We start from the raw sequence: 24,787 nt of genomic DNA on the forward strand, positions 1-24,787 counted from the left end.
ACAACTGATTAGACCATTCATCAGGTGGTGAAATAATATTGCTTAATTCTACTTTTTATAACCTTCAGAAGGTTGGTTCTTGAAACATATCATTAAATTATTAGTGACCTCCCCTTTGTTATTTCTATCACATTTCAAACAATTCTTTTTACAACGTTTTAAACACATATAACAGGTACCAATTATCAAAAATGATACAATGGAATATATCGAATATCCATAAGTTTTCAATTTGTTTTCAATTTTTTCTTTTTCAATATGACTTATTTGTTCACTAACACCTCTTAGCTTATAAGAGACTAAATTCAAATTGTCTAGATCTATATTTGAATAAGGTATTTTGTTCAAGGTCAAAATTTTCATAATATAATTTTTTTTCTTGATCTTGATCACAATACTCGTCTTTGACTAAGTCGACTTTAGGAATTATTACAGTAAGATTTGAATAATATATATTAGTAGATATTAGAACGGTATTACTGGAAAATCCTTTACATCCACTGTCAAGGGATAGTATTCCTATATTTGACAACTTTAAATCGGTTATTATTCCTTTATAATTGGGTTATTAACCACAAATAGCCACGTATTATCACTGGTCAATCTGTACCACAACTCGAGCTGTACATTTGTCTGTTGTAGTGTACAAAAAGAGTTCTGTCTCGCATGTTGGATTTGTGTGTGTGGAGTAAGTTATTCCATTGTGAAAACATATATATGTATATATATAAATACTGCAGCTATCATTAGCCTACAGTATTTTAAATCTCCTAATAATGTATATTGAGCGCGATTGTCGGATATCGCTCAATATTTTTGGTTGGGGTGAATTGATACGTATATATTTTTTGTAATCATAGGTAGAGGTATAAGATGGTATAGGTTATAGTATGGACCATCTATAAAAGGAATAAATATTTTAAATATAATTTTATTGTTGTTGCAGAATACTTCTACATTAATGATATTTAAAATAATATGAATATTTGTATCCTAAACTAGTACAGGAAGATTTGGATATTATATTTTGGATTTCTCTAAGAGAATTTAATAGTTGGCTTGGTGATATAATGCTTGGGTGTATTTGCTAATTTCGGGCGAATAGTAAGGATGTTACGATCGTGTTTATTGATCTTTCTACATCAGTAACTAGATAACCTATCTTGAAAAATTGTGAAAGCACTCGTTCAACGAGTGCTTTCACAATTTTCCCATTGAAAATTTCCTGATTTGATTAAAGTTGAGATATAGTTTGGTGAAAGTTTTTGTTAGTTGTCGTAACAATTTGTATTTGATCTTGCAAGAGCTAAAGAATCCTGGTCTCATCTTTAGGGATGTTATCGATTAATTCATCATAATGAGTTCCATCTTGGGAATCTAATATTCCAAATAAACTTTTATCTATTGATCCTATTCCATTTATTATCTCTCGTATAGATCTGACGTTTAAATCTAGATTGACTATTTGAAAAAACGATTCTTTGAATGTCTGAATTTTAGCAATCCGATTTTTTGTTAATTCGATTTGGGTGTTACACTTGCTACTATTAGTTTGATTTGCGATGTAATAGCAAAGATACATATTTTCTATCTAAGTGACCTCTAAATTCATATATGTAAAGTTATATTAATTGATAATATTCCAATAACTATTTATAAAACCCACTTTATCGTAGATTAGTCCGGGGGACTTAACTATTTCTTCTATCTTAAACCCTTTTCATGATATCGTTTTTCTAGAATTTGATAATTTATTGAATAACTTATCAGTGAAAGTGTTTGGACTTCGGTTACTTTTAATTGACCACTTTGAGTCATACATTGCTCGGATTATTTTAAATGGTTCATCTCGAGTTTTGGATCACTCGGACTACTTTAGAATGGTTTATCTCGAGGTTTGATTACTCGGACTACTTTAAAATTTATGTATGAAATATATATATATATAATAAAAAAAGGGAATATCATCCTTAACTTCGTAGGTTCTAAATGAATTTGAATAGTTAATGGGCTATATTTACTCTGTCTGTATGATATTTTAATTATTTTGTTTTTTATTGTAATTGTAATATTTAATGGGTTGTTTACTCTTACAACTTCGTATGGTCCATTAAAATTGGGTGATACTTTTTTTGATCTATTTAATCTTGTTGCGTTATTGATTAGATAAACTTGGTCACCTACTTTAAATGTTTGTAACCTTTTGTCTATGCTAAAATTTTCTCTAGCCATTTCTTGCGATTTACATAATTTTAATTTTAAATTATCGGCGAAGGAATCATAAGTATATTTTGTTTATGGTAGATGGCAAGTATTGTGAGTTACCAAAGATTAATTCGAATGGTGTGAACTTCGTTGCAGTATGCGGAGTAGTATTATAACTAAATATAGCAAAAGGAATCCAGAGATCCCAATCCATTTGTTCTCAAAAATATAATGCCTAAGATAGTCCTTAAGAGTACTATGACTTCTCTCTAAAGCTCCATTGGATTCTGGGTGATATGCTGAAGATTGGATGTGCCGTATTTTAAATAATTTAGAGAGTTGTTTTAGAATATTGGAAATAAATTCTTTACCTTGGTCGGTAAGAATTGAATTTGGAACGCCGTATTATTATATTACATATAAAATTGCTATTGATTTGGTATTGGATATGCTTGTGTATACTGTGTCAATACCATTTAAAATAAATACTAATTGAAGTAATTAGCGTTTTAATTTAGTTATTGTGTATAGTTTGAATAATAACATAATTTATTATAATTCAATGGAAAACCAAATATTTATAATTCAGCTTGTTATATAGACCATGCTTAAAAAAACAATGCATGAAAAGATTGTTGCAAAAACATAACACATACCCATCAAAAAGTTCTTCGTAAAAGACGAAAATAAAGTTTTTATATATAAGGTGAATTTATATTGCTTATTTTATATATTTTATCACTTATTAGTTTTAATATACAATTTAAGCCATAAAATACATTTTATGTGAAATGATTTAATCTTATGTCATTCGTAGTAAAAAAATGTTCTTTATGATTGAGTTATAAAAAACATTGAAATTTATTTTTCTCCAGTGTTTTCCTAAAGTCATTAACTGTTTTTATATATTAAATAGTATATAGGTACATATACATCTAAGCAACAGACTTTAAATTAACTTTAGCTCAGCTTTAAAAGTAATATACAGAGATTCACGAGACATAATTTAAATTTAGATTTACTTGCTTATAATATTTTTTTTGTAGCGCTACTAATTCACGTTTTTAGGTCACAAAACATATAGAAATTTTATGATAGTAATTCATGTTTGTTACACTGTGCGGCGGTCCGAATGGCTGTTAGCAAATCGGATTTGACTAATTATGCGCTCAAGTCTGATGTCAGAATTAATATGACAATACCGTTTTAATGTAACAAAGAAATATACTTTGAATAATTAGATAAAATGTATATATTTATATGTTACAAATATATATAACATACAAGGATGTTTTACTTCATCAATATAAATACAACTCATTGAAAACCTTTAAAAATACGTATTATTTCATTACTTCGTCATCCTTTTAATTTATTATTTTAAGTCTTAAGCAAAAAATAATTGATTGGGGCCAAATATCAGCTGTATAATTAATGAGAAATATCTTTGCTGCCCCTGGTTTTAAGGTCGCAATGACAATCAACGCTTTGTGAACTAGCGAATTGTTGAGAAACGACAACACGCTTTTAGATGGTTTACCAAGACGTTTTTTGTGTTAATTTCTACCTTTAAACAGTATAATAATGAGATCAAAATTTGTCTAGTCATGGTTTTATTATTAAGAAAATAATTAATTTGATGAAATTATCTTATATTATTGAATAATATAGCTATAATATTTCCAGAAAATTAAACGTTTTAGTAGACAGTAAAGATATAGCTTTTAATTCAATTGTAAATATTGTTTTTTATATTTCATAAATTGACCTATGTTCTAAAAATGTATTTTTTTATTTTAACGTCTAGTGTAAAAATATTTAATCGACACTCAACCCTACGTTCTTTCCACCACTATTTAAAAATGTAATTCAAAGAACCGTATTCAATTTTATCTCAAATTATCAGAAATGTTATAGAAATATAAATTTTATATAAAAGCATTTTTTTATCCAAAAAGTTTTTAAGCATAATTCATTTTAAACATTTAATATGTAATAAAACCAACTGGGTCATTTACTTTATTTATTAAAAAGCGCTGCTTATGACATTATTATGTAAGTAAAATTTTGTAAAATTGAATAAGAAATATTTTTTAATAATAAATTTATCATTAAATTAAAATCTGTTTAATTAGTAAGAAATGTACTTCTTACCAAGCAATTAATTTTAATACAGTAAATGTGTATTATGTTTTCTCTTATTACACATTCTCTATTTAAAATTTAAGATTTAAAAAAAAATATAAATCAAAGATAATTTACAAAATTTTCTTAGATCATATTTTTTATAAAATAAAAATTATAAGGCTTGATATTTTTGGATAATTTAATGTAAACCATCAATTCCCAACTATAAAAAATAAATAGTACCTATCTCTATATTCAGCCAAATGTGATGCTTAAACATTGAGATAATTTTTAGACAAAACACAATTTTTAAAGCTTATGTTAAGGAAAATTAATTAGATGACAATTGAGATATTATAGTAATTACCTATTCTAAACTGATATTTAAATTTATTTATTTATTAATAATGTTTGCTGCGCATGTTTTAATGTTTTTATTTTTTAATTATTTCTTCGATAATTGCATCCTATTAAGAACGTACATTTTGGACCCGCCCTATAAGTAGCTTACATAAAATTAATATACCATAAATCTAACTTAGTTTAAAACAAACTAACCTAATCAAAGTTGAACTAACCTAACCCAATATTTAGACTCGCTATTCGCATATATAACCTTGAAATGTAGTTATTCACTATGTACGTACATATGTTATATAATACAACTATATGTAGTCATATCACGTGTATCACGCAGGAGCCAAAAAGCACAGTGTCAAAAGCTCCCAAAACCCTTGTTACGCCACGGAATGACACTGACATTTCACCTGTTATTCCGCCTACGCGAAATTAATTTTCTACGCAATTTAATCAGTATATATTCAACCGAAAATTTGTAATGAAATTTTCGCGTTTATTTTTTCGCACGATTAACCCTCTTGTGCGCCGTAATTATTCACGTCGCTTCCGTAAATTAGCGTTTGAGCTTCGCACCATCACACAAATTAGTGTGCATTTTAATTATCGGATGTCTGAGCTAATACCTGTGCCTGAAAGTCCGACGTGTGCTTTACAAATTAGCTCAGGTGTCGTCTTGCCTCGGTTCAATTATATGGCCGATTGGCGATTAACCATCGAGCGCATTAAAATTATATCACATCCGGCTAATGAAAATAGTCTGCGGTAGGTGACTAAGATGCTAAAAGCTTGCAGAGAGCTTTTGCAGTGTGCAATTTATCACGGCTGCTTGAAAGCAAAAATTAAAATAAATTAATTATTTACCATTTCAATATAATAATATTTTCAATTGCTCCTACTTGCTACAAAATTGACTTATTGTAGTAAGCAATACAAATAATTACAGGATTAGTATAATTATGTTAAAAATATGCAACTCAATAATAAATTTTATATTTAAAATAAATGCTATATAGAGACTTATAGCCTTTGAGGTTTAAGCTCTGCTTGATTTCGGAATCTTTTTATTAAATCTAAAATTACTAAAATACTTTCTGCCTCCTAAAATTTCTTAAATTGTAAGACTAACATTATTTTTCACAAAAAAAAATTATGTACATTTATGCTGCGTCATACTTGACTAAAAATATGTTAGTAAACCTTTTATTACCACTAAGAAAAAGCAATTTGACACTTACTAAAGTAGTGTAACAAATACACTATTGCTAAGTAAATGCATTAAACAACCATATACTTAAAATGCGTTTAATTTTCAGTAGCATGGTATTTTTTGGCTTCTGTGTTAATTGAATGTACTCAAATATTTAAAGAGATACAACAATGAAAAATAATTATATAACTTATTAGAATTATATAACAAAACAAATAAACATACGTCTTACGTCATGTTTTTGGTGCTTAAAGTCACGTTATTATATGTAAAGCTAGACACCTGCCAGTGTGTAATGAACACTTTTTTCAGTACTATTGAATAATATAAGGCTATACGTTCTAGTTACAATACAATTTTAAAATTAGTAACACTTAATAGCATTCGTACTATGAATTGTATTTAAGCAATACAACATTTTTCTTAATCAAGAGTTAAGCACTTTTTCTGCGAAAAATATTATATTTCTAAATAATAAACTACTAGCAAAAATACCTACTTTTACCAAAAAAACTATTTAAATTAATTACACTATACTAGGTAAAATATATTTTACGGTGTCTCTGGCAGATCGCCAAAAGTTAAACTTTACAAACTCATACCTCAAAGATGAATTGACATATTGTTCCTACTACTCTATCTTAATCCCACAGGATTCTTTCGACCTTCGGGTAGCAGATCGATATTCAAATATTTGTAAATATATATATATATATATATATATATATATATATATATATATATATATTAGATTGCAAATTTTTATCGCAAGATATATATTTATGGTCAATATTGGCTACGGATGCCATCACGATCTTACTTGTAAGTGAGCGTCTGACGTTTCGAAGAGTCTGCCACTCTTCATCCTCGGAGACTAACTATCGCTCTCGTTCTCGTCCTGGTCACGTGAGCTAATGGATATAAAAAAATAGTAAGTAAAATTAATAAAAAATGTGGATACATATGCACGCATTCCGTATGTAAGAGGAGTCCCAGAAAAAATTTAAAGAGTCCTAAGCAGGGAAAAAATCAGAACCATTTTCCATTCAAGTGGAAAAATCGGTTTTTATCCTGCCGAATAAAAAAGACTCTATTCCAAATGACTTCCAAAGCATTTATCAAATATTTTTTGCAGACTGTAAAAATTCTATAAAGAACAAACAAACCGAAAGAGCCTCTGAACGCAAAAAAGCGATGCGAATTCGGCAATAGCTGAACATGCGTTTAGTGATGACCACATAATCAACTTCTCTTCCATCAGGACTTTGGACAAGATAAAAAATCCTTTTGTTCGGACTTAACGGGAAGCAGTTCAGATATCAATCAACAAAGCATCTTTCTTGAACAAAAGAGACGACGGAAAAATGATTCCGTCGTGAAACCGGTAAACAAAAAAACACAAATTAACACTATTTCTAACATAATACACAATACAATTGATAAAAATAATAAATTTTAAAATAAAAATAGTGATATTTCAAAAAAAGTGACAACACCGGTGAACCCCTACATGACCAGGTCGAAGACAAGAGTGACAGTTAGTCTCCGAGGATGAAGAGTGACAGACTTCGAAACGTCAGACGCTCACATACAAGTAAGATCGCGATGGCATCCGTTACACGCTGGCCAAGTTACACGCTGGAAGAGCTAATAGTTTATTGAACAAAATATATAATTAACCGAAAATGTGTACAGAAACATGTGGATGTCAGTTTCAGTTCACCGAATAGTCGTCAGCTTGAGAGTATTCGCTGTAGTCGTCGATGATTCATGTGAATGATGTCCGTGGAGTGATTAGCGAGTGATCTTTGAGTCATTTTAGATTGTTGGGTACATTAAGATATTCATATTTTAATGTGTACTTATATTTATAAAGAAAAAGTAACATGTTTTTTTATATAAGTGCATGCTTGTAAATTTTATAATCATATTAAAATAACCGATTGATATAAAAAATATCAGATAGTACCTTAAGCCACCATGCTTCACTGCATTCAAAACGTTTTATACATATGGGCGGCAGAAATCTGAATGAAAAAATTTGTTTTAATGTTTTTTGTTGTGTTTTAATTAAATGCCATATCTTTAAATATAAATAATTAAAAACCTAATTATTCTATCATTGCGCATTTTCTCACGATTATTAGGAATAATAAAATATATAATGCATTCTTAGTATATAATTGCTTGTTGATATCACCCGCGGGATAAATTGCGAAAGCGGACGAAGCATATTTCTTAATCTGGAATAATTCCTTGATAAATTTTCCGGGATTTTCAAATACAAAAGAATTTTTCTCCCGTATTTTCTTAAGCGGCGAACACGCTTCGTTCCGGCAAGTAAAAAAGCAGCTTTGGATTAAAAAAAACTTATTTTTCATTTCATTATGTATTTCTTCAACAAAATCACCGTAATATAATATATTATTATATAATGAATTACTGATATAAGAATCTAAAATACGCCATAATGAAATTGAATCGTAAAATTCCCTTAAAAACAAGATTTGTAATCGAGATTAACCCAAACTTAATTAAGCCTAACCTTAAGAATTGTTGTTTTTGCCGGTTAATGGGTTAAAAGCTGTTTTATAAGAGCTTCACGGTTGATTTAAATCTCAATGAAAATACGTATTCGCTCAGAGAAGCTGCTCCGTTAGATTATACCTATTAGTTATGTTTTCTTAACCTTTAAATTTATTCTTTGGAGAAATCTCTTGTATTATTTCAGACTTGAAATAAATTATTTGTAACATATACAATGTAAAATGTGATCTATATATATTTTTTACTTTTACACTGAGAAGTTTTGGAAACATATAATTTAATTTTTATGTATATTTTATATGACATTTATTTTTATTTTATCAATTTTTTTTATGTCCAGCGTCTAACAAATAAACGTTCATTACTATTGATTTTGTGGTGCAAGTATAAGGGAGTATTAAAAATATACAAATAAATTTAAAGATTATTACTTTTTATTTTTCCGCACAATTTAGTAAGTAGAGTAAATCTTATTTAAATATATTTTTTTCCCGGTAGTAAATATGTTTTGCCAAGCCCCTAAAAACATATGGAAATTGAAAGTGCCAAGATCGGGTGAAGAATAAAATGGAAAAACAATTTGAAAAGTCCTAATGATTTTGAAGATTATTTATGTCGACGAATGAACTGGAATGTGGAACTTATTATAATTATTGTTTATGAAATAATCTACAATAAAAAATCTATGAAAACGTAAAAAAACTGAAGCAAGGACTTTGCCTGCCGATGAACTGGCTCAAAAATTTCATGGTTGTTAAAATTAAAAATAAAAATTATCACTAAAACATCTTGTGCTTTTTGGTCTAAAGTTTCGCGGTATTCATATCGATATAACTTTCAATTAGCCTAAATTTTAAAATGGTTGTACATGGTAATGGTGGCAGGTCTCTACTATTTTATCCAACTTTACTCGCAAATTGCTTAACAACGTATCATGCATTTTTATGCAGTAACTGACATTGAAAGTCACAGAAAGCTTCACGTTCGATAAATTTTCTGCCTTTTTTTAAATTCAGCAATCACTTTTGCCACTGTGTTTTGATTTATTAATTTCTTAAAAAAAGCCAAAGACGTATTATTCAAACTACTTGAAACAAACATTTTGTGTTAAAGCTTTGACAAGATTACCATTATCATAAAAAATAGGTAGAATAAAGCTTAGTGACGATTGAGTTAGTATAGCCTCATCTAAATGGCATAAGTACCACGCTAAATAAAATAAGTATATATATCCAGACACCTGCTTAATTTAAGAGACAAACTTAATATAAAAAAATAAGCTATTTGAGGAACATTGAGATAACTCTACTCGGCTGTCTTGGCATAATTGCTCTGTATATGTATGTATGTAGTATGGCTCAGCTCCGCCGCTTGCCTGCCAGAGCAACGAAAACTTTTTTGATTTATAGCTGTCCAAGCAGATATGATCCACTTTTCGTTTTATTTGCTTTTTGGCCATAGTTTTTCTGGGCGCAGGCTTAACGATGATGGATGGCCGAGTTGTTCCTGAAGGGTGAATGAATATATTTTCGAAGGAATGATGCGCCGTTGAGACTCACCAGCTGTTGATTAACGACAGACACGATATTGTATATTTATGTAAAGGAATGAGTGTTTAATTACAGAATTGAAATGGGAGAATCACGCGATGCAACAATATTTCACATATCGATTAGTTGTGGTTTTGAAATCAGGCGAGTAGCTCCCCCAATAATCATGACCATCAAATATTATATTTATAATATTCTATAATTTTCCTGAAGCTATAGTGGATTACTGGTTTACCATTATGGTACATGAAATGACCCTCCACATTAGTAAAAGTCTCATTATTGTTCCTATAACGTTCCATGTGACTAAAAGACATTTTATGTTGTCGTAAAAATTGAACCATTTTCGTTCATATCTATCACATTGCTATCTATTTTACCCTTGTACATTGGTACCATTTTCTCTTCAACAGATTAAAAATTTAATATATTTAAAATGCGTCTATACATTTTTGTAAAGCAATTATTCATTGCTAATATAGTACTCCGGCATACACTACTCTCGTATTAACGACTGGGCTAACGGATGCTATAACTTAAGATAATCTACGTTAGAATAGACTGCTTAAATCTTATTTATATTTTAATATATATATATATATATATATATATATAAATTTAACTATCTCCTTAAAAAATATGTTTTTTATAACAAAAAAATGTAGATCTGTTGATGTGTATTCTGATGCTTACAAGTGAGCTATGTGTAAACGACTTAGTAAAGTATGAAGTCAAACCTATATCTTTGACTGAAAAAATTCTAATTAACTCTAAGGTATTTTATACTAATGTAAGCCAAGATTTATTTTCCAGTAACACTATACAGCTCGCGGCAGCTTGTAGACAAAGAAGCTATTCAAAGGCGTTCTCATTTAAAATGCAAGTAAGATAAACAGTTTTGAATTTACATCTCGTATTTTTTATTGTATCTTCGGTAAACTGAAATACGCAAATTTAACATATTTGATATATTTAAATATTAATAATGGCGATTTTTCCAATCAATAAATTACTTTTTCATTAATAAAATAAATTAAGAAGAAAATATCTAACAATTAAAATAAATATTTACAAAAAGTCATTGCATACATAAAAATCATTGAAAGACTTTCCAAATAAAGGCAGTGAAGAAAAAATATAATATTTGATAATCTTGAGTTTGATGAGTCGCAGCAAATAAACAACAATATAATAATAAAAGCAGAGCTTTTTATAAGAATTACAATATAATATCGGTCGCAGCAAATTTTCTGAAGGCAACTAAGGCTTATCCTAGAAATGTAAAATAAATATGTATGCTTTAAATATATAAAAATACTGTACTACATAACCAAATATTTACCACTTAATAATTATCTAAGAATAGAAAAAAATATTTAATTGCGAAAAATCAACCTCAAACTTTTTTTTAATAGTATAACAATTAATTAGTTATACATCCCACGTTTACTCGTTGGGCATTTAATTTACCTTCGGCATATTATTTTATTATAAAACATTGTATTAGTTTAATATATTCTCTATCTCAAAATTGTATTAATATAGAATACCAGAAAATTTAGCAATTCTTGATAAATTAAATTTCGCTAAACTATTATATAATAATTTTCAGTACATAAATAATAAAAGTTTCAAAGTTTATATGTATGGATAATGTTATGATAATGAATACATATAAAACCTTTTTAATTATGTATATTGTATGTTTCATAAAGTATATATCTTGTTATTTTTACATATTTTATTTAGTCTTTTAGTATAACAAGTTAGGATGGTAAATTAGCACTTTTGCTAATAATAATAAAATTATTTTAATTAATTTTAGTGAAAAAACATTAAAAATAACTACAAGTATGAAATGATCAAAACCACCTTAAGTAAAGCCGATATTTAATACGAAACTGCATTTTATAACCTAATTATAAAGCTATATTTTTATCAAGTTGTGATTTTAAATTATGAATATTATTATATATATAAAAAAAATATTTTGTCACACAATAAATACTGCTGATAATATTCAGAAATAATATATTTTATATATAAAATTATCATAAAACCAGGCCTCAACTTAATAAAACTTTATTGTGTATTTTTTATATGAATGTATCTAAACATTAATATCTATAAAAAAAATTCTAATATTCAAAATCTTTGAGAGATTCTACATATCAATTTTATTTTAAATTATGATTTTTCATTTAAAAGAATCCATGAGAAGTAGTCTTAAATTTATAAAAATTAAAATATATTCCATTATTTCTATAGATAATAATACAAATATTTTAAAAGCAATTTATACTTCGCAGTCCCATTGTGTGTTTGTTTGCCAAATAAGTTTCGATAAACGCACTTATTTATATTAGTAAAAGGGTTAAGTTTTTGCACACACATATTAATTACGTTTGATAAAGCAATTAACCGCGTGTAAGCAAAATAGAAAACCCGTTTATAAAGCGTTGTCCTGCAATTTGGTTAGGTATCCCTATTGCGAATATTGTACGTGCGGCATGTGAAAAGGGTTTAATGATGCGTTTGGGTCCTTAATTCGGGATAAATGCAAAGGGTCCATATGTGTTCCGTGGTGGAAATCGAATTAGAAAAAACCGAAGAAGCAAAAATATACATACAATGATAAATATATAAAAGCACATTAAATAAAAATAAATGTTACATACCTATATATATTTTTTATTATCAAAAAACATATTTATAATCAAATTTTATGATGCGTTATAAAAATAGTTATTAATATATCATTTAATTGAGTATGACAAAATAATATGCATAGTGCAGATTTTATTGGTTAAAAACTTTCTCGTAACTAAGATCTGATTTTAGTAATTAACACTTACTTTTTTCATTCTACAATATTTAAAATTATCGTCAACAGTAATTTAAAAGTGTATATATTGTATATAAACTGATTTTTTTAAGATAAATCTAGGAGATGCAAATAATGTTTCTTTTAATGAATTAATATGATTCACATTGTACAGTTTACCAGGCCATCTACATAACATTTGGGCTCCTAAATAATTCAGCATGATTTGAATGAATATTTTATCTTTTAATCTTCACGTCATCACATTTAACATAGTGCATGCTTCACATAAAAAATGCTGATTTGACGAAACAGCGCAACAAAACTGTCACGAGAATCGAAAGGGTTTGTTATCGCTCCGCTGGCTGTCAATTGTCTGAACCAACCAACGAGCGGACAGACAGACGGATGGATGGTAGACCGTGCATATGAAAAGTCCACCACGTAACACCTGATACGTAATTACTGTCATACGTTATCACGTGAAACGGGCAACTGACGGTGGCAGCATTAATTTAAACTTTGAATTGAGTTGGCGCGTCTCATGATAAATTGCACTTTTCCAACGGAAAGCGGAAAACTAACCCTTCCGAAATGCCAGGCTCTCGATATTTATGCACTGGCGCACATTTTCATAAATCAAACGCGTGCGCGCTCGCTTTTTTCCAATTTAAAATATGTGTTTTGGAAATTCAGTATTTAGAATTTGTTTTTACCTTTGACTGATTTGGCACATTTTTTAATACAGTATGATAAAAATGCATTGGGCATTAGAGCGACATCAAATGATTATTATTTCAAATGTATCGTTACGATTTAATTAGCTTAAATCTCCCGTAACCTGACATGTGTAAGCCCAAAGTGTTACAACGGAATAATGTGTAATAACTAGATAAGTCAATCAGACATAATGAATACCTACAAGTATGTTTTAACCACCAGACTGAAAGTCTGAAAATCAGTGACATCTACATTATCAATTATAATTTAATATGTGTAATATACATAATCAATACATTTTTTTAAAAGCGCAATTTTTTTATAGGTAAAAACTTTATCGAGCCCACAGTCTCCAAATTAATATTATAAAACAATACTGATTCTCTTCTTAATTTATTGTATGACTGGTGCTACTGAAATGAGTTAAAATAAGCAACGAGATGCAACAAGATAGTTATGACATGTTTTAAATTGCTTAGCTCAATAAAAAAATAAGACCATTAGTTATGCTTTAAATTTAGTTTGAACAGGAACATTCACAGAAACTTACTGAATGCTAACAACTTTAATTATACATATACATAATGTGAAAATTACACATTTCCTTCAAATGTTATGTACTATAAGTAATGTTCTTTATCTTATATGCATTAAGCCTGATTTTAAAAGATTTTGCTTCATAAAAAGGGTGACAAATTATGCATGAAGAACTGAAAACCAGTTGCAGTATTACCAGCTCAAGTTAAATTATTAAAAATATTTATCCAGAGATACGTCTTTAATCATTGTCAGCAAGCTTAGTCCCGCTCTTTCCACTGTTACTAATATTCGGTCTTTCACAAAAACAATTTAGATCCGAGAATACAAAAATACAACAAAATCCGTACATACGAATCTTGAGAAGGCCTTCAAAGTTTGTCATGGTTTACTAGTAAAAAAATTATTGAAATTCGGTTGCCCAGATGATTTAAGATTAATTCTAGCGAATGAAAATAGTTCGTAACATATGACAGCCAATTGTCAAAAAAATATTTTACTATTCAACTTTCGGGGATTCCTGAACCAAATCAAAAATAAATACAGCAGATACAAATTTAATCTTCCTTCTGTGTGCAGATAATTTCAAATAGTCTTAATGGACTCCTTCTATCTATAGAGCTATTTTTAGAGGAGATCGACATGAACCATTTGCCTCTCAGTGTTAGAAAGTACCATATTGTGTCATTTTCTCGATTTTTCAGTTTATTCCTACGTTGAGACACATCCAATAAAGATTTCGGTATCTGTTTTGAGAGCGAATAGAAGCTCTCTCACACGTAACTGACGTCTGGGAAAAATATTCTAAGATGCTTAGCTATGAAAAATATTCTAAGAGAAACGCTTTGCCAATTCGTCACTTATGTGCGGTTTCTATGACACTATAGTTTGCAGCATTCTTGAATCAGAGAGAAAAATTTAAATAGGTTGGTAAAAAAAACATAATTTGTGCTATTTACCAGATCAAAAGCAGAAGCACTAGTGTGTTTTAAAAAGAAAAAAGGAATATTGAAATTTATACGGACCTTAGTAAATTGAATCCAAAAGATCCTAAGACAAACTATTTTTTATATTCAGACGGATAATATACATATTCTTTGAGATACCAAGAATATGTATAATATTTTGAGATATTTTCGTATATTTTGTAATAATAAAGAATATTCAATCGTACTATGATTTTATAATATTATGCAAAGCAAAAATACTTTATATACGGCGCCGAAAGTGAAAAACTTTTTGTATAATATTTTTGTAATATTTATTATTTTTTTACTATTTCCATGAATTGGGATAACCTATAAATCACGATAGTTTTAATTTAATTTAAATAAATAAATAAATAAAATTTAAAGTTTGATTAAGCTTTTATGAGCTTCTCATTTAATATCACATTTAAACTCTCAAGAAAAATATTGATCATGTAAAAGTTAAAATTTAAAACTTTAAGAGCGTTTTGTATAACTTAACCGTAGAAATTTCTCGTAAGGTCTAAATTTCTAAAAAATATTATCATAAGATATGTCCTAATGCTTTTTACATTTTATTAAAATCATAAATATTGAATTGTAATTGTGTTAAAATAATTAAAAATGTGTTTCAATTATTTTATTTCAGGTTGAATAAAATAGCTTCACTTACAAAACCATAATTTAATAAAAAAAAATAATGCAGTATTTATTTTACTGATAGTATTTCAACTTTATGTGTATTATATTTTTTTCGGTTAGATTCAAAAAAATCTTGTTTATCTACAAAAAAAGAATGTACGGATGGATTCATTCTCGCATTCACACAAATATTTATTTACTTTAGCAAAAAAATCGCCAAATATCACGCACACCCCGGCGTTGTTTACTCGCCCTTGCTTTATGTGTTTTTCATAACTTTTTTCCGTTCTCTCTCGCCCAGAGAGGAAAACATCCAAGAAAAACAACTCGGCGTATCAGGAAGAAGATTCTTTGGGTGAGCGATCCGCTATGGTATGTGTTTAAAGTTTATATACTATACATAAACATGTTGCACAGGTAAGTTCCCCTTTGGATTGTGAACTCCAGATCCAGGTAATTCAACACCTGTTCCGTTCTCCGGGAAAGTATGGGCGATACCGTTATCGCCGAGGCGTGCACACCCTTTTGCCCGGGGGCGCCTATTGTTTATTTTCTTTGTTCCCTATTCAGCGTTCCCTCGGGGCGTGTGAATGGGAAATATTTTGACGCTTATGATTCGAATTTTCTCCCGGTGGACCCCCGCGGCGGTCAAAATCATTGGACCTCAAAAATAACCGCCCCCTTTCGCTTGGCTTCAGAAAGCAACCCTAAGATTAAATATCACCGAGCTATTATACATTAGCCTATACGAATGTTATAAATATATTTTTAGATATAGAATAATAACGCAAACATGTCTTATTGGACCGGATAATATTAAATCACTAAGAATGAAATATAAGGTACGGAAAGAACTGACTTACAGTAAATTTAATTTTGTTGTAGACTTTTAGCTTATCCGTATATAGAGCCAAATATTTTTTTGCAATAGAAATGATCATGACAATTCAGCTTATGAATGTCGTAAATCGTAACATCTATAAAAGATATCGAAAGCTAATGGGCAAATTTGTTTATAAAATTGCAAATCTAATAGCAATACAATTTGCACATTAAATAAAGCCAAAGTACAGAATCAGTTCAACATAAAAATATATACAATGACAAACATACTTAAATGCACGTTATAGATATTCTTATTTGCAGTAATTTTCGTAATCAACATTATTACACATTAGTGTTTTGATATAAGTAATACATTTATAGCATAAACTTTTTGCATCCCTACAGAAAAAAATATTTAGTGCGATTAATTCGCACGAGCTTTTCTTACATCACCGATTTTTATACTGTGTGACATTTTACCCTATCATTTTAAAAGCACTCATTGTGCCCATAAAAATTTTGCGATAGCGGTTGGTATTACTATTTAGTAAGCTTCATAATAAATAGCACTATCAATTTGTTGTTCCATTCAACGTACTATAAGTGCCGATATCATATTATCAATTCCATTAATTTCAACTAGTGCGCAATGAGTTTCTATAATTAAACACAAATTTAAATGATACATTTTAACGATTTTGAAGCGTTGTTGAATGTTGTATAGTCCCATAATGACTTGTCAATGTTGACTGATTGCGTTTGTTTCGACAAAACGAAACAAACATTGCTAGTTTACAAATGGGGCTAATGTTATTACTCTATAATGATCTGCGTTATGCCATATAGGTAGATTAGAATCATTACCGATCGAGCTCCACAAAAATACAAAGAATATTGGCTCCGATAAAATATATTTTAAATAAAAAACCTACCCAAACCTATGACAACAAAGACATAAGATTCAATTTTATGAGACACAAAACTAACAAAGCAAATCTAAAATTTAGAACAAAAAATATGATTTCAAAGAGTGAAAAGCAACAAGAAACACACTTAGCCAATTTAAGTTTAATAAATGTTAATCCTGTACATTTATAAAACCTTATAATAAATATTAATAAGAAAAATAAAAATATGCTGCAAAGTCCTGGAGAGCTTTTACTATATTACTTTAACATTTTTAATAGCGATTCGTATGTTATCCAAATAAAAAACTACAGTGGTGATTATTTTAATGTTTCAACACTAAAATGAAATTCATGAGGTGTATAATTAAAATCGACAAGAGTAGAACAGAGGCAATTATATATACAAAACGCATACAAACGTTGCCACCGCCTCTTCAAAGTGAACAATGCAGTTACATATAATGAAAATCTAAAGGTTAATACTTGAGCTTATATTTGGTTGATACTGAAGCATAAAGTTAATAAATATATTTTGAATCGCGATCGTAGGTTTAAAAAATGCAATTCCTATAAAGTTTAAAATAAAATATACACTGAATTATTTAAGTATATTTTATATATGAATATAATATGATTGTTGATCAGATTTAGTTCTTGAATGAAATTATCTTATTCTTTATAAACTGAAATAACTCACGCTATTTATCTGTAATATTTAAACAGTAATCCAAAAAAAATAAAAAATGAAGAAAAAAGATCTATCCAATATACGATAAAATTTTTAAGATAAGCCACTTATATCATTTGAAATTAAAACAAAGATCTTTCAGGTTTAAGTCAATAACTTAAACAACTAATCAATCGTGTTCTTCTTCATAATTATATGCACATTCGTGTGCTTTTATAAGGGTTATTTTTAATATTCTCGCGACAGAAAATCATTCGCGGTGGACAATTTAACTCATTTAAATATTTCAACGTTTTCTCCCGAGTGTGCGAGTTTTCAACTATGATTCCTATATGTAATTACGATAATGTCGATTATCGCGTGTACCAAATCCTGACAGAAGTCCATACATATTTATGAATTTTTACATGTGCCGATTGATTTGGTTTGCGCCTTTGGCCAAATTGATTCCGGTGTGAATGGAAAATACGAACACGTTCCGGAGCACGGCTACCGGGTGGTTAGAGAGACTCGACGACCTTTCATACTCGTCCTGGGTTTCATAAATAATTCAGGGTGGCTTTTCCGGAGCCGGTTATCCGAGCCAGGGGTATAAATTGAAAAACCCCCGTTCCGGCGGTGGTCGCTATCTGCTTTGGCCGATCGTTAAGCCCTGGAAATTTTCCGCTGCACATTTTCATTAATGCACAGGTAAACTCAGGTAGTTGGTGTGAGATTTTTTTTTTCACAACTCGGAGCGCGACGCCTGAAAATAGCCAGATAGACGAGCAAATTTCCTGAACGTTACATTTTTTTTTGAAAATAATTGCAAACACCACTTGCACTTTTTTTTATTTTCGAAATGAAAACTGTAATCTGGAAAAGTGAATAATACAAACAGGTTGATACATCAGTTTTGATTTTTCCCCTGAATGTATGAATAACTTATGTTTTTAAATTATACTATATTGGCAAAAAAATAATACCTTTATTTATATGTACAAGTTAAGGCTGATTTAATTGTTTTTTTTTATTGTTATTAAAATACGGATAATATATATCGATTTTACAAAGTATTTTAATCACAGGAATATATTTAATGATCACATGAATTGAATGGATTACATAAATATAAAAATTAAAAATTTAATTTTTCCTTTAAATTTGAATTAAATCTATTGGCAAAAAGATTACGTTATTATATAATTTTTCATAAAACTTGTAATTATGGATTGCAATACCGGTAATACAGCTATTGGGACAAAAATCAACCTTTGATACTACCGGTAATACCGAAAAGAAGTATTTTTTAATCAAATTTGTATATTTTATTTGTTAAAAATGATATCTCCAGGGCTTAGAACTACAAAGACAACAAATGTCTATGGTGCTAAAATAATGCTCATTGAAATGGATTAACCTAAATACTCTTATCTGCGTAGGTTAGTAGAAATTTTTATAAAGTAGAAAGTATTTACGTTTTTTTATTCTATAATATTTAAATAAAAAATCAAAACTTAAATTTAAATAATGTTATTTTTAACATAAGAAAAAATATATAAGTATACTAAAAATAAATATTTCGAAAATATATATTATTAAGATTCTCCGAAAAAAAATAATAAATTATATAAATAAATACATCTCAATTACATAAACAGATTTACACTTTTCTACGCCCTCTTATCTCAAAATTTCTTACAGAAAATCATAATTGTCAAAAAATATTAATTAATATAAGAATATATTTTATTGGAATTAATTAAGTAATATTAAAATTTAAGAGGTATCCAGAAACGGTCAATGAAAGGTGATATTTTGTCAAAAACGATGTTTATCTAGACTAAACGTTGCAAAAGAAAAATTATTTTGTGGAGGTTGAGCAGGCTTTTTCATCAGCAAACTGCCTAAACTTAGTTCCATAATAAACAAAAAGATCCTCCAATATTCCTACGTGCATATTATTAAAAATAATATTTTAATTGTTTATTGTCTTATTTTATTTAGTGTTTTATTTTAATTTTACCGCTTTTTATTTTTTTAAATACTACAAATACTATCTCCATAAATTTATAGATAAATTAAATGAAGTTATAGAAATTATAGATTATATAAATAAACCATAGACTATGATTGTACGTATAATAAATTATATAATAAAAAATAGTATATTATATTATTTATTTATTTTATTTTATTAATTTATTTAGCTTAATAGCTAATCTTTACATCTAACAAATTTAGTAAACATATATAAAAATATATAAAAAATACATAACAGAAAGAAAAAATAAAAATATACAATAATAAAGTCTTAATATTATAATTTATTTCTATATGTACGAAGGTGTTTTTTTATTCCGTTTATGAAACCCGTTATATTTTTGCTGTTTCGGATTTCTCTTAGAAGACTATTATATAAATCAAAACCTCCGTACATAATTCCCCTAGCCGTACTCGTTTTCTTATACTTAATTATCTTTAAATTTTCTCTATTTCTAGTATTATATTTATGTACATCTTTATTTCTTATTAAATACTTATTAAAATATTCAGGTAACATATTATTTTCTAACTTATATATAAATACTAAAACATTCATACTCAATATTTCTTGAACATTCAACCATTCTAATCTATCAATCATACTTTTACAATTAGTTAATCTATTTTTATTTAAGATTACTCTCATTGCCCTATTTTGTAATTTTTGCAACATTTGTTTATCTAATTTATTTAACATATTTAACAGTGTTGCACAATAATTAAAATGGGGCAATATTATACTATTGTAAATTATTTTTTTTGTATTTATACTTAATATATTTCTTAATCTAGATAATAAACCTATTTTTCTACTAATTTTTTTTAATATGTAATTACAATGTTCTTTAAAATTTAATTTTGTATCAACAATTACTCCTAAATATTTTATATTATCCACTATTTCTATACTAGAGTTATTTATTACTATTTTGGTACTTTTATCTAACACATTTTTATAATTAATAAACATACATTTAGTTTTATTCTCATTTAATTTAAGTACATTATTCTTTAACCATATTTCTAATATAATATACTTAATTTATTATTTAAATTATTTACAATTTCTTTAATGTTATCACCTATGCAATACATTAATGTGTCATCCGCAAATAGATGAATTTTACATTTTTTCACGTTATTAACTATATCATTAATATACAAAACAAATAACAATGGTCCCAATTTAGACCCTTGTGGTACTCCATAAGACACTAATTTCTCTTCAGAATATACATTATTTATTTTAACTTTTTGTTTTCTTTTATATAAGTAATTATTAAACCATCTTAAAACTATATCACTTATACCTATACTCTCCAATTTCTTTAACATTATTTTTCTGTCTATTGTTTCGAAGACTCTCTTGAAATCCAAGAAAACTGCTCCAATGATTTTGTTTGTATCCTTAGCCAACAGCCAATCATTTATCACTACTTGTAATGCAGTTTCAGTCGAATGCTTTTCTCTGAATCCCGATTGTTGTTCACATATTATGTTTTGAGAAGTAATAAATTCCTTTAATTGTTTGATTACTACTTCTTTTATTATTTTTTCTATACACGGTAGCATGTTGATTGGTCTCATTTCTTCAACTTTTTTACTATTTTTTATTTTAGGTATAGGCACAATACAGTACAATTAATATTTGTCTACCATTTTTTTAAATTTTATTTATATATTTAATTTATATTTTCAATAAAATCAGATCTCATGACTGATCCCGGGATCGTAAATTTTTGCTTCAGGATTAGATTCTTTACTCCCAAGTGAGGAATATGATATATTTTGATATTTTTTACTCTAAGAATAGCTTTACTATCATCAACAAAATGTAAAAGATGAAACCGCTCTAAGATCATATAAATAGCAATTTGAAATAATTACCCTACCTTTTTGTACCTTAATTTTTTTAAATGGAGAGGTTTTATAAAAAGTGTAAAAATAAGTTATTTTTTAGTGACTTAGCTTTGACAAACATATTTTTGAGATTCAAGGAACATAAAAAATATTTAACAACTAAAAAATTCTTTGTTATAATTTAACTACAAATTATTAAAATAGAACGTATACTCCCTGAATAATGTATGAACAAGTTAGATTATCATTTATGTATTTACATAGCATATAAATTTATAAAATATTATAGAATAAGTAAATAAACGTGGCCTAAAACACTATATGTGTGTACATTAAGATGAATTTGTAAATGTCACTTGACGCTGAAAAATTGAATTAATCATAATCACTTTGAAAATTTTATAATAGCACTGTGGTCGAATAGTCTTCTGAACATATACCCGAATATTTTATTATATTATGCTAATTTAGACCAACCATCTGGTCTGAAGTGACTTTGGTCCCTAAAGTTGTGGGATTGCGCGGTTTGCTATATCAACATAGACTCGTTAGCAACCCGACAACTAAACCATGAGGGTTTACTTGGCCCTAAATATTCGAAACATTACGTCCAGACAACACACATTGGCTTTCGAACGATTGCTGCGAAATTTCTTGTGCACACAAAATTGATTGTTCTGAAAAGGCCGCGGGTGTCTAGACACCGAATAACCACAAAATTACGCCTGCCACCGTCACAACAAACCGCAATCTTGCTTAAAATGTTTAATATACTATACATCGGGTGATTTAGTTAGTCAATGACCTCAACACTCGATATTATGGATTTTATGTCATTAAGAATAAAACTAAATCTTAATTAATTTTAATCTAAACTAATAATTTAATAATCCTATCGTTTTATTGTGCAAGTAGACAAAAATACTAAATTTATGTTTCGAATTTTTAACACTATGTTAATAAAAAAATAATAATAAATATATAATCCACGATAAAAAAATCCAAATAAGGAATCGCATTACTAAATGTAATATCTTAGTACAAAAGCAATCAATATTCAGAGAGCAATACTTAAGAGAGAGTGCAATCCAATTAGTGCTATCAAGCTGGCAGGGAGATTCAGATTATAAAAACATTATCAACATTGCAGCTTCTTACAATTTTAAACGCGAATTTCAAACGATACTATCATATAAAGTAATAATTTAATTAAAACGTGAGTAAAAGATTTTAAAATGGATTAAATAATTAAGGTAAGCAACATAATTTATACATTGGGTGTGTTGTTTTGTGTACCTTATTCTTATTTGTCGTCTTCACTACCCGCATCGAGTCTTGGCCTCCTTCACGAGTTGTCTCCGCCGCACCCTGTCCCTCGCCAGCACTCTCCAATCCTCACATCCTCTTATTTAAGTGCACTCTCGTATTTTGCTCCAATCCTTCTCGACACAATCCATCCATTTCTCTCTTGGTCGTTTCATTTGTGAGACCAAAGATGTCATTATTTTGGGCACTTTGCCCTTCTCAATTCTTTGTTTATGACCCGCCCATTGAAGTCTTTGAAACTTATTGAACCGCAGCAGTCTCAAATACATATTAGGTATTCTAGTTCGTGGCTCTTTTTTATTTTATAGGAGCCATCTTCGAAATTTTTCCGTCCTGCTACATTTCTTAGCACTTGTTTCCTAAAAACTTGCAGCTTTTCTTCGTCACTTTGCGTTGTAGTCAAAGTCCACTGATTGAATCATTGTCGTATATACTCGTAGTTTGAGCTAATGATTGAAAACGTAGAACTGATTAGGCTTTTGCACGCATATAAGCACATGTTAGCAGCCAATAGAGATGTTTTAATTTATTCACTGTACTTGTTTTGCGCATTTAGAATTGAGCCAAAGTACTTTTACAGTTACAGTTTTACATTTTTCTCTTTTCTTTGTATGAGCTACCATTTTGACGCGTTTTCCTTTGTAAAACCCTTATTTGTTTTGTGTACCGCAAGGTTTTAATTGTGGCCCCAATTAAATTAAAAAACATAGTCCAGATTGTTTCTGATCTACTTTAATCTACTCACGTTTATCTGATAATAATAAATTTGTTTAAACGGACGTAATAACTGAAGTACTAATAAATAATAAACAAAGAAAACAAAAAAACAAGTGAAATTTAATGCAGAGATATTATCAACTGTCAAATGAATTAAATAAATCTAAATATCTGGCACACTTAACTGTAAGTATTTAACATTACTACTACACATTAAAAAACTAAATATTTAAATATAGTCTGAGATTAATATTTTTATTATTTTAATATTTTTAGAATAAATGTGCCAAGCAATGTATATAACAGTGTTGCTTTAATTATAAAAGTAAAATAAAGCTTTTCACTCTCGCAGTTTTGTTCGGTACACGTTCGAGTATTCTAATACGCAGCAGCTTTGGCATAAGGAGGAGATGAAAGAGCTTTTTTCTCCCTACTGATTCGGTACATTGTTCTTTCTTTCTTTCTCATTTTCCCCCATCTCCATCCAAAGCGGATACCAATTTTCTGGATGAAGTACCGAAGAGCAGCGAAGCATAGTGCGAACCTTGGAATTTCAAATCAAAGCTTGTTAATACTGTACGAGGACCCTTTTTAGCAAAGATACAATGGAAGGTAATTTATGTACTTGTAAAAATAACCTCCATTCAGACATTTCGCATTGTGTTCAACGTGTGGGGTATTTATAATATAATAACACATTAATTATATTAAATTGCCAGTATACAACACTAATAAATGACTTGAGTTATAT

General features: G+C 28.4%; 1 protein-coding gene across 1 annotated transcript; it reads right to left on the reverse strand.

The window, feature by feature from the left end:
- Nucleotides 1-465: 465 nt before the first annotated feature.
- On the reverse strand, nucleotides 466-23,942 carry Iris (iris). The gene is given in 4 exon segments (XM_088191217.1): nucleotides 466-519; nucleotides 736-1,012; nucleotides 1,014-1,306; nucleotides 23,859-23,942. Coding segments are annotated over 4 exon segments (708 nt in total).
- Nucleotides 23,943-24,787: the final 845 nt, after the last annotated feature.

Source organism: Plectrocnemia conspersa, unplaced genomic scaffold, assembly GCF_051122295.1.
Source record: "Plectrocnemia conspersa isolate PC_06_02 unplaced genomic scaffold, ASM5112229v1 ptg000009l, whole genome shotgun sequence".
Classification (NCBI taxonomy): domain Eukaryota; kingdom Metazoa; phylum Arthropoda; class Insecta; order Trichoptera; family Polycentropodidae; genus Plectrocnemia; species Plectrocnemia conspersa.